Source organism: Eutrema salsugineum, unplaced genomic scaffold, assembly GCF_000478725.1.
Source record: "Eutrema salsugineum unplaced genomic scaffold, Eutsalg1_0 scaffold_2, whole genome shotgun sequence".
Lineage (NCBI taxonomy): Eukaryota > Viridiplantae > Streptophyta > Magnoliopsida > Brassicales > Brassicaceae > Eutrema > Eutrema salsugineum.
In genome coordinates, this window is record NW_006256829.1 from 1540969 (window position 1) to 1552401 (window position 11433).

The 11433-nt window shown below is 37.2% G+C and overlaps 5 protein-coding genes across 5 annotated transcripts; 4 read left to right on the forward strand and 1 right to left on the reverse strand.

Moving 5' to 3' along the window:
* Positions 1 to 1833: 1833 nt before the first annotated feature.
* LOC18019563 lies at positions 1834 to 4047 on the forward strand. The gene has a single exon (XM_006398935.2). It carries the CDS (start codon positions 2308 to 2310, stop codon positions 3889 to 3891), a length of 1584 nt encoding a protein of 527 aa, XP_006398998.1. The 5' UTR covers positions 1834 to 2307; the 3' UTR covers positions 3892 to 4047.
* A 303-nt stretch (positions 4048 to 4350) lies between these two features.
* On the forward strand, positions 4351 to 5497 carry LOC18019564. Its single transcript, XM_006398936.2, has 3 exons — positions 4351 to 4807; positions 5119 to 5188; positions 5314 to 5497. Exons 1-3 carry the CDS (start codon positions 4436 to 4438, stop codon positions 5355 to 5357), a joined length of 486 nt encoding a protein of 161 aa, XP_006398999.1. The 5' UTR covers positions 4351 to 4435; the 3' UTR covers positions 5358 to 5497.
* Positions 5498 to 6426: 929 nt separating this feature from the next.
* Positions 6427 to 7470, forward strand: LOC18019565 (copper transport protein ATX1). Its single transcript, XM_006398937.2, has 3 exons — positions 6427 to 6712; positions 6966 to 7041; positions 7154 to 7470. Exons 1-3 carry the CDS (start codon positions 6704 to 6706, stop codon positions 7300 to 7302), a joined length of 234 nt encoding a protein of 77 aa, XP_006399000.1. The 5' UTR covers positions 6427 to 6703; the 3' UTR covers positions 7303 to 7470.
* A 68-nt stretch (positions 7471 to 7538) lies between these two features.
* On the reverse strand, positions 7539 to 8749 carry LOC18019566 (cytochrome b-c1 complex subunit 8). Its single transcript, XM_006398938.2, has 2 exons — positions 8482 to 8749; positions 7539 to 7795 (listed from the first exon to the last, which is right to left on the reverse strand). Exons 1-2 carry the CDS (start codon positions 8649 to 8651, stop codon positions 7747 to 7749), a joined length of 219 nt encoding a protein of 72 aa, XP_006399001.1. The 5' UTR covers positions 8652 to 8749; the 3' UTR covers positions 7539 to 7746.
* A 1287-nt stretch (positions 8750 to 10036) lies between these two features.
* On the forward strand, positions 10037 to 11290 carry LOC18019567 (PRA1 family protein B3). Its single transcript, XM_006398939.2, is given in 2 exon segments — positions 10037 to 10315; positions 10318 to 11290. Coding segments are annotated over 2 exon segments (885 nt in total). The 5' UTR covers positions 10037 to 10186; the 3' UTR covers positions 11074 to 11290.
* Positions 11291 to 11433: the final 143 nt, after the last annotated feature.

Genomic DNA, 11433 nt, shown 5'->3' on the forward strand with positions numbered 1-11433 from the left:
CATTGCAGTTTGTTATTACTGGGTCATCTGATCAAATACGATTAAAATTCACAAATATTACAATCACGTTCGCTAGAATTCTAGATTATAACATTGGAGTTTTATTTCCTCAATTCTCGTGAATTTTCTTATTAGTTTAAAGTTTGTTTATTTCAAATAAAATTAGAAATATTGGGTTATCGTTATTGTCAAATACCACCAGCACTTTTTTTTATGATAGTTATGATTTCAGATTTCCTACACTGGTTAAGCTTCGAAATGAAGAAATATATGAGTGAAAAAGTTGCTAGAGTGAGTAATTGCTACATAGAAATTTTAAACACTCTTTGCAGCATATATTGAATAATAAATTACTTAGAAAATGCCAAAAAAAAAATAACTAAAGGGGTTGATTAAGTCGCAATTATTTGAGAATTTCGAAGGAGGTTTGGCTTCGATTCCTTCTGTGTGTATGGATATCTCAAGTCTCAAGATTCCTAAGGCCGAAAGTACATGCATATATATGCCTAGCTTTACATTTCTTTTTTGAAACCGGACCAAGTCAACCATATATATGTTGTCTACTTGTCTTCCATTATTTATTTATATTAGTCCAATAGAGAAAAAGCAACTATACTATATCTATATGCATGAATTTAAGTGGGAGGAATGTATAGTTTTTGGATATGAATATTTGACTGGGTAACCAAGATACTGCAGATTCTTTGATACATATATACCTTTACCATCAACATTTCGGTGGGATGAAGACCTATACATAGTAATTAAACACTTTCACTTTGGGTGGGTGGGTAGAGGAAAAATATGAAACTTCCACAAAGTTTTTCGTTTGGCCTTCTTGATATATAGTACTAGATTCTTATCAATCTATTAATAGCGACCACATCCGAGACAAATACTTATTTTCTAGGGCCAACTGTGAATGTCACTTGTAAAATAGTTTAATAGGAAACGATTTTCTGATCTTATGTCCCTTTGGGTAGAAGCCTGGAACGGAGGTAATTAATCATCCAAAACCAGAGTTTTCCTCTTGGTTTTTTTTTTTTGGGATAGAACAAATTATAAGAGCTTGTAATTAATGACATTCATTTTCATTTTAATGAATCAAAAGAAAAACTTATACTATAATAGTTGTAGGAGAGGTACGTATGCGTATTTGTCGGTTTATCTATCGGTCTAAGACCTTACTTACCAAAAATAACCGGGTGGTAAGAAATTCCTCACGTATCAAGGATTCAGTGCCATCAGTTTATAATTGTGATGTGAGGTTTGCAACTGGTATGTCTTTAGAATTTTCAGGACGTTTCTACCGATCGGTTGAACCAAATTCTTTAGGTTCTTAAATTTGTTTTCTTACTTCGACTTAAATAGTTGAAAGGTATCTTATTGATTATCATAGTTTCTTACTAATTACTTAATTAGTGCCGTAATATTGTGATGCAAATATGTTGATGGGTCGGGTCTTAACTATTGAAATTTGGGCCTAACTAATACGGGTCTGCTTCTTCATTTTGATGTCTTGTGGATTAAAAAACTCTTCCAATTTTTTTTTACAAGTTCTTTTATTTATTGTTGTTCATAAAACTTTTTTTTTCAGTTTCTCAGATAAATTTTGAAATTCTTAACGTAAAAAATAAAACACAATAAGAAGAAAAAAACCGTCTACGTTAAAAAAATAATAACGCATTGATATGTCAGCTTTAATTATAAATATTAATTTCAATTCCAAAGAAATATACGTAAAACAACTTCATTTGCCGACAAAAAACACAATTTTTTTTTTAATAAAAAAACACAAATTCAATTAGAGATATTTCTAACATTTTGGTGGATTTGTTAACTGTTTTGAGAAGGCAGGAGCCGAAAACGCCCTTCTCCGCGAAATTTATTCCTCCTCTCATCGGTTTCCAGGCCACCATCTTTTGCGTTAATTGGTCCTTGGTCGAAGCCATCTCTTCCTCTGTGAATTTCTCCTCTAAATTCGGCTCTCTTTCGTTCTGGGTTTATCCGTAATTCTTTTTGTAGCTAATTTTAAATCCTGGGCATGTCATTCGCTCCTAAAATTTTCGAATTCGAACAAATTAAGGTTTCTTTCCCTCTTCTTTTGTCAAAGTTGAATACTTTGTTCGTTTTGAATGTGTCCGCAATTGGAATCTTCTCCCTTTAATCGCTTTCATAATTTTTTTGCTTTACGGGTTTTCATAATTTGCTAGCAATGTCTATAAGCTTCCAAGCACATGCCTTTGACTAGCTTTTCTCGGTAAAAGGATTTGCTTTTACTTCTTTTTCTTTTTCCTGGAACAAAAAATGGGTTCAGATGATAAGATTGAGGGATTTAATGGTGGTTGTGAAAAACTTAGTGCTTCATGTCCTCTTGATGTCTCTACATCTCGTGAAGTGAAACCTAGGAGATTGTCGGAGAGTTCGTTGCCTGATGTGTCTAATAGAATTACGCTGCTGAAATTTGGTTCCCCTTCTGCTAGATTCAAGAGAATGACAGAGGAAAGAGATGAGGTTTCACGGTCAGTGAACAGCTCAAGCAGCCACAATTTCCGGGAAAGAATCAGTGTGGTGTTTTCCCGGAAACTCGAGTGGGCTTCCCTGGTGAAAATGGGTAAGCATTGGCTTAGAAACCCGTTTAACATGGCTCTTTTCCTGTGGATTCTTGTGGTTGCTGTCTCTGGTGCGATTCTATTCATGGTTATGACCGGTATGTTGAACAGTGCGTTGCCCAAGAAATCGCAGAGAGATGTCTGGTTTGAAGTTAACAACCAAATCCTCAACGCATTGTTCACTCTGATGTGTCTGTATCAACATCCGAAACGGTTTTACCACCTCGTGCTTCTCTGCAGATATAAGCAAGACGATGTTACAACACTTAGGAAAATATACTGCGAGAAGGGGACTTACAAGCCAAACGAGTGGATCCACATGATGGTTGTTGTACTTTTGCTTCACTTAAACTGTTTTGCTCAGTACGCGCTATGCGGTCTTAACTTAGGCTATAGAAGATCCGAGAGACCCGCCATTGGTGTGGCTGTATGCATATCTGTTGCAATAGCAGCTCCTGCTGCTGCTGGTTTGTACACCATCCTTAGTCCACTAGGGAAAGATTATGATCCTCAAGGAGACGAGGAGAATCAAGTGCAGTCTGTGGAAGAAGGATCGGTTAGTAATGGCAAGTTATCCCTCGAAAGAAGATATTCATTTGCTCTTACGGATGTGAGTAATCCTGAATGGAGAGGTGGAATTCTTGATATATGGGAAGATATTTCATTGGCTTACCTCTCTCTGTTCTGCACTTTCTGTGTGTTTGGTTGGAACATGGAGAGGATCGGTTTTGGGAACATGTATGTTCACATTGCAACTTTTGTTCTCTTCTGTTTGGCTCCTTTCTTTATATTCAACTTGGCTGCTATAAACATCGATAACGAGATGGTAAGGGAAGGACTTGGATACACTGGAATTGCGCTTTGCTTGTTTGGTTTGCTCTATGGAGGTTTTTGGAGAATACAGATGAGGAAAAGATTCAAGTTGCCGAGTTATAACTTCTGTTGTGGTAGGCCCGCGATTGCTGATTGTACACTCTGGTTATGCTGTTGCTGGTGCTCTTTAGCTCAAGAAGTACGGACTGCGAATTCTTATGAAGTAGTGGAGGATAGATTCTGCAAAAGAAGAGAAGAGATTGATGAGGTTTTGGTGTCTCCGTTGCCTCGTGAAGAAAGTGAGATTGATCCGAGCTGCTCGCCTAAGAAGATGGCCATGACAATGGCTACTTCTTCTTCTCTTAGCTTGATGAGCGAACCGAAAGAAGAATCTTGCTTGGGAGTGAAAAGTGATGAAGCTCTAAGTCCACCTTTTCCTCCATTCATACACAGAGAAGATAGTTAGAACTTAGAATCAAATTTTGGTTCCAATTTTTTCTACTTAAGAAAGTAGTAAACATTGTATGACCAGATCGATTATGGATCCGTTTATATGGTTGAGGTTATATATGTATCTCTAATTTTCAATGGTATTTAAGTTTCAATTTGGTTTCGGTTTTCCTGACAATCTAAAAATATGTTTTGGCTTTTGAAAGATACTAAAAAAAGTAAATTCATGTTCTTCCCCAAAAGCAGAGAAAACTAGACCGTAAAAAAGATGAAAAAGAGTAAATGTAAGAGAGTTTTTTTTTTGTCTTTTTGTTTTTTGTTGTTGTCTTGTTGTTTTTTTTATGTAAGGAGTTATTGGAAAGTAAAAATACAATGCTGATAAGAAAAAAGTCAAAAACATATAATAGAAGGTTCAAAAAAAACATACGTATAATTTATTCGGATTAGATAATCTTTTTTTTTTTTGTAAGAAGAATAAAGGAGAGAAAAAAGAAAAAGAAAATAATTAATTGATCGTGTGTGACTGTGTAACCAAAAAATTGCAAACCCTATTTTGTTGAATGGGAAGATCGATCCTAAGTACGGTCAGATTCGCAGAACTCGCAATAAGAGTCTCCTCCGAGAATCCGAGCAGACCCCACAGAGCCACCACTCCTCCTCGGAACAAAGTCTCCGTCAAGAAGACGAGACAGTCACAGCTCGACGATTACTCCAATCGGGTTAAGCTGGAGAAGGCGGGATCGCACTCGGGTTCAAATCCCGCTCCGTGTTCGGATCCAAATCGGGTTCCGCTTGCTCAGGTCGTCGAGGATTGCGTGAGACGGTGGTTTCAGGATACTCTCAAGGAGGCTAAATCCGGCGATGTTGGTATGCAGGTCTTGGTCGGCCAGATGTATTGCAGCGGCTATGGTATCCCCAAAGACGAACACAAGGTTTCCTTTTTTTCTCGAATTCTTCCGAATTAGCTTTTTTTTTTTTGTTGGGCAATCCTCGGCTTCGTTCTTGGTTGCGAACTTTGTCTACTGGAGTTGATAGAGGGATCTGATTTCTTGTCTCCAAATGTACATTGTATGCATCGAATTTGGGTTTTGGTTTGTTTTGCTATCACTACAAGATGTTTGTTCTCTTCGTGATTGGTAGCTAATTGGTCTACTAGAGTTTAACTAATGGTCTGGATTTTAAGAAAGTTCGTGTTTTGCTAATTTGGAATCCTATTTGTGTTTTTTAATTGTGATCCGTGAAGGGTCGTGCTTGGATTAACAAAGCTTCAAGGTCTCGATCATCAGCTTGGCAAGTGAGTGACAAGCCTCCAGGTAACAAAATAAATATACTTGTTTGCATCTCTAATTTAGTTAGTGAAATCTTCAGTAATGTTAAGATTATCATCAATCTTCAGTATTTGTTCACTTGTACTTTGTTTGGGTGTCTTTTTATTCAGGTTATAATGCAAGCGATTCAGATTCCAATGATAAGAAAGATTGACGACCATTTGAATGTTTGTAATCCGGGAATTGCCAGTGACTTGGATTTGTTAGTTTCTCTTCCCCTTTGGTTTAATCTTCTTGCTGTATTCATATTTGAACCGTTGGTGTCATTTCAATGGTAAAAAAAAGGGCTAAGTCTATGATCTTTGTCAATGTTATTACCACGCAATGAAGTTATTTAACTGTGGCAAAACTATCTGCACTATCTATAGGTTTTGCCAGTCATTCTCTAGTTCTTTGTCCCCAAAAGTAGAATGAAAATTAATTAGACCACCTGACATTTTTAATGTCCGATTGATGTATGGGTTTAAATGGAATCGAAAGCTGGCATCTCTGTGTAGGAATGGATTCTGTTCAGGGATAACACTGAATTTAAGATTCCAAGATTCACGTTAGATTGATTCTATAAAAAAAAGAAAAACATAGATTTGGAATACGTCCCTTAGTTTTACCATGCTGTTCGTTTTCCTTAATTTATGATATCATCTTGGCCAGAGTTACTTTTTCTCTTCTCATCTGCCTTTGATCGAACTCATGAGGTGGAGGCGTAAAGAAATAGCTATCCAACCAAATGAGCTCCACGATCAGGCCTTGGACAGAGTTACTTAGTTTTGATGTTTCCCATTATTCCATTACCGGCTGTTCAAGTATTCATATGATATATTTATCATCACCATTGTAAGCAAAAATATGAATTCACATGACCAGACCACCTTTTTTTACTTGCAAATTTACGAACCGGACTGCCTTTATCTCGTGGTAGCAAACTGGTTTGATCAATAATCTGAATGGAAACAAAAGAAAAATTAAAAAATGGACGGATCTAAATTCTAATTCGATTCAAAATTCACAAAAACTTGAACCGAATGTAACCAAAATAGCCAATAGTACAAGCTACGTGACACAGATGGTTTAAATACTGTCTTCTTTTAGCCTTTAGCAAAAAAGAGATTGAAAAGGTGAATGAGAATATATTAGAACGAACGGTTGTAGAAAAATGAAAGAAAAATAAAGACTTTAGTAGCCTCTTTTACCAAACGCGGCAATCAAAAACAATTTTCTATGCGAGTGGAGGCCAGTAAGGCCTTTCTAATTAACAAACTCTCCATCCTTTACGCAAAGAATCCCATTCTTTCTATCTTCTTCTTCTCGCTTTTTGTCGTTTTATGACGTAAAATTATATATATTTATATGTTGTTGATCCTTCTTCTAGTTTCTCCACAACAAAACCTTCCTTTTCATTTTTTTTACGTACATACTCTCTGTTTCTCTGCACGAAAAAGCGAGTTACAGAGTAACTGAGCGACACGAACTAGTTTTTATCCCCCAACAAGAGTTTGCGTCATGGCTAATGTAAGTGAGATCTTCTGCACCGGTTTGCTCTGTTTCATTAAGCTTTTCAAATTGAGTATGAAAATAAATAAAAACCATAACTTCCTAATGTTGTTGCAACTAAAGTGTTCTTGTTCAAGATTTATGTTTGATGCAATTCACTTAAAAACACCGGTTATAAAATAAACACATGTGATATAATTATAGGAAGTAATTTTTCGACTGTATTGAAAATTAAAAATAACCAAATTGATGGAAGATTCTCGATCGACAGATTGTGGAGCTGAAAGTGAATTTGCATTGCGATGAGTGCATCAGGAAAATACTGAAAGCCATTAAGAAAATAGAAGGTAACAATCGTATAATCTTCCATTGATATTAATATATATATGTAAATACATTGTAATACTGTGGATTATGGATAATGACTCATGAAATAATAATGCGTAATGAAAATTACAGATATAGAGACATACGATGTGGACACACAGCTCAACAAAGTGACAGTCACTGGGAATGTAACAGAGGAACAAGTCATTAGGGTTCTTCAAAAGGTGAGGAAAACTGCTGTAAAATGGGACCAAGACAATCAGACCCTCTATCTGAACTAGAGTCTTTATGGCTTTTCTCAAGTATGTAGTATTATTAGTCTGTTCCCTAGGAAGTTAGTTAGGATTATATGTATCATATGTTTGCTCAATTTTGGCCATACAAGGGTTTTCTGTTGTAGAATGCCTGATAATTAAATACAAAACGGTAGATAAAAAAAAAAAAAAAAACGCTATGTCGCTGTTGTATGCATGCCTTATAATAAAAACTCTAAATCGTCCTTCAGCATTTGCATTCGAAATAGTCAATACTGCATAGATATTCAAATATTCACGGTGTTGTTATTCATGAAATATAAAAAGGTTATTCAACAAAACTGCAAAGGAAGCAACTTTTCCGCTTCTATTTCAGAGTGTTTTAAGAACAAACAGTCCTCTTGACCACATTTTGGTGAATGAAAGATGAGGAAAGAATTGGGATGTTTTATAATCAGAAAATGTCCATGCTCAAAACCTGTGCTCCAGCTTCTCTTGTTCTTGGTAGTATTGAGCATACCTGCGTTCATTTGCAACAACAAAAAGATAGCTTTAAGACATGAGCATTGGAAACAAGAACAATGATTTAAGTGTGTAAGCCATGAATGTCAACATTAAAATATGCACACTAACAAGCGAAGTTAATTCTGATTTTCTGAAGAAGACGTTGGCTAATGTTTATGAGAGATATAATCACGAAAGATAAAGTTACTTTTGCAATTCACTTTGAAGCAATATCTGAATTTCATGTAACTTTTTTCACATAAAACAAATCTGTAATTATCTCAACACATATATCATCGACAAAACAACACACTACTAACTCAACGATCTGTTTAACAATCAGAAGAATCAGAACGCAGAAGAAACAACAAATTTTGAATTATTGAACCTATGGAGTACTTGCTTTAGTGAACCGTATGCTGTTGTCAAGCTAGCTACTTGTATCAAATGCATCTTCGACTCCTACAGTATTTGTTCAATGTCACCACTGGAAAGGAAGCTAAAAGCATCTAATTCGACATCAATCCATTCGAATTCGGCATTAAAACCATTTGTGCTGCCATGTCCGATAAACCACAACCTAATCAAAACTACCATATCGTCCGACAATCCCGATTGAAGAGCATCAGAATCACCAGACGATCGATCCATCGATTCATCCACTAATTGATAAGGAGAGGGGAAAAAAAAGAGATAGCTTACGAATAGGTTCCGACGACGGGAGCGAGGAGGAGAATAGTGCTGATCCAATTCTCAGAGACCTTGTGGTGGATCTTCTCCGGCAGATCCTTCCAGAGGCCAGTCATGATCTTCTGCTGAAACGGCGATAACGCGTAAACTACCGCCTTCAATTTCACCGGCTGCTTCCCCATTTTCGTCTTCTTCCTAGACAAATCTCCTCCTATTACAACAATGAACAAAAAAGGCAACCTTTCAACCTTCCTAGACAAATCTCCTTCCTAGACGGGAGCTAAAGTATTGTTGGGTAAATCTTAAATCAAATTATAATTCTGTTTTCTCAAGCCCACGTAAACTCATTGGATAGCACCGTTGTATTATGCAATTAATCAGGCCCATTAAGTATCTATCTAAAGTAATTCAGAATGGTCGTTGGTTTTGGCAAACCAGGACGTTTTGAAGTTTAACCATTAGCAATCTAGCATCTAGCATCTAGCATCGGTCATCTTTGTCAAACAATTATGAGGAAATTACAAAATTACCTTAGTTTTATCATCTAAACATAACCTGTTTCCTCCAAATTCCTCGACTGTTTTCCTTTTTTTCTTCATTTTTTTCATTTTTTTTTCATGTTTCAGATTCCTCGAAGTACTCTATTGGTTTTTTAAATTATTTACACATAAATTTAGATTATTTATTTAGAGTTGTATCTAATGATATAGAAAATTCATAGACAATATTAAAACAAAAGAATGTTAATTCATACAAAATTAATAATATCATCGTTCTAATTTAGTACAAAACTAATAATAACAAATACTGCTTTTAGTGGATGAACTCGCTGCAACAGTACTTGGTTTGATTTTTTCCAATGCAATACTGAACTCCATCGAAAGAGTTGCTGTCTCAAAATTCGCATGTTGCTCCAAAAAAAGATGTCTCTTTTGCTAGCTTCGAGTGCTTTAAATACAACTTCAAATCCAACTTCAAATCCGGTGAGCTCAATGATTTTGTTGGTCGTGTGCTAAACTGTTTCCATCCTAACTAGTTCACAGTAGCTACACACTCAACAGTTCCTAAGAATGGAGATGAAGCAGAACTGCAGTTTGTGCTAGACTCTTATGCGTGTAAGGAGAAAATAGTAAGACAACTTGGATTAACAGGATCCATAATTTTATAAACATTTTATATTATTGATTTGAATAACAATGTTTTCGTTTGCTTGCTCATTACAAACTATATTAGTTATATTTTTTCAGTTTACATGTTCAGATACTCTAACGACATTGTTTTCATTTGCTTGCTTATTACAAACTATATTAGCTATATTTTTTCTTCAAAATTTCATTTCCAAATGTATAGCAATTTGGTTTGATGATTGTGTTAATGAGAAGTTTATATGATGATTGTGTTAATGAGAAGTCTGATAGTCAAACATGCTGTGGATATTGCTAAACACTAGGGAGTTCACTACTGCATATCACTTCTCTAATGATCCGTTCTAGTTTTTAAAAAATATTTTTTAACAGACGTGAAATCGAAGAAGCTGACGTAATTGTATCAGTTTTATTTTCGAGGAATTCCGTTTGTAAGTTATGCATTATGCAATAGTCTCACATGCAATTCTGTTTGGCGCTTAACTATCCCAACGGTTGAACCGCAAGGAACTCCAAACTCGGTTTAATGCAAATAAACCGGAAAGTCTGACTAAAGCAACTAAAGTAAACGCATGTTTGGCCTTGTCTTGTGGGGCTTGTTAATAAAAATATCGCTTCATTCCACGTGGACGGTGGAGATGCTGCGTTGCAGAGTGCGGTCTTTCCTGTGGGTGTTTACATCAGATCATTACGTTAACACACGGAAACGGACCGGTTGCTTCAGAAGAGACCGATCAATCACCGTAAATCAAACGCGTCTTCGACCCACGCGCCTTCTTCGTTCCCTATTTCTCCACGCGCAGCCGTGTTGATGGCTAACCCGCCAACGTTACCGATCTCAGATCAATCTGGCGGTTCCCAATCTCAGCAAACCCTCGGTACACCGGCGTTTCGCACTTTCCTCTCGCGCCTCTCGGCATCGATCCGCCAAAGCCTTTCGCAGCGACGGCCGTGGCTAGAGCTCGTAGATCGGAGCGCGATTTCGCGGCCGGATTCTCTCACCGACGCGTATTCTCGGATTCGGAGGAATCTCTCTTACTTCAAAGTAAATTACGTGACGATCGTCTCTCTGGTGCTCGCGCTCTCGCTCCTCTCGCATCCTTTCTCCCTCCTCGTTCTCTTATGCCTCTTCGGCGCGTGGATCTTCCTCTACCTTTTCCGTCAGTCCGATCAGCCGCTGGTAATTCTCGGCCGTCCGTTCTCAGATCGCGAGACGCTTGGAGTTTTGGTACTCTTGACAATCGTCGTCGTCTTCTTAACCAGCGTCGGATCTCTATTGACATCCGCGTTGATGATCGGTTTCGGAGTCGTATGCTTACACGGCGCCTTTAGAGTGCCGGAGGATCTCTTCTTGGACGAACAGGAACCTGCGAACACCGGATTATTGTCTTTCCTCAGCGGAGCCGCTACATCCGCCGCAGTTGCCGCCGCCTCAGCTCCTGTGTCGGCTCGTGTTTGATCATGTGACAAACACAAACCAATTTGCTTCTGAAGCATTCTTCTCTATAGACACAAACTGATCAATCTCTATGATCGTTTATTTTGTCCTTTTCTAAGAATTAATTGAGGGGAATTAATGTAGATTTGAGCTTGTTGGTTTTAATTCCAGGAATCAAGATTCTGATTTTGTTACCTCCATTGTAGAGCATGATTAATTCAGTCAGCAATCTATCGCATTACTCCTATTTGCTAATTTTCTTGTGACATCGATTAGGCTTTCAATGGCGTTAGCCGTGCAAGAAGATGATCGATTCTCGATTACTATTAGGTTTGAGACTTGTGTTTGGGATCCAAACACTATCAGAGTTGACTTGTGTTT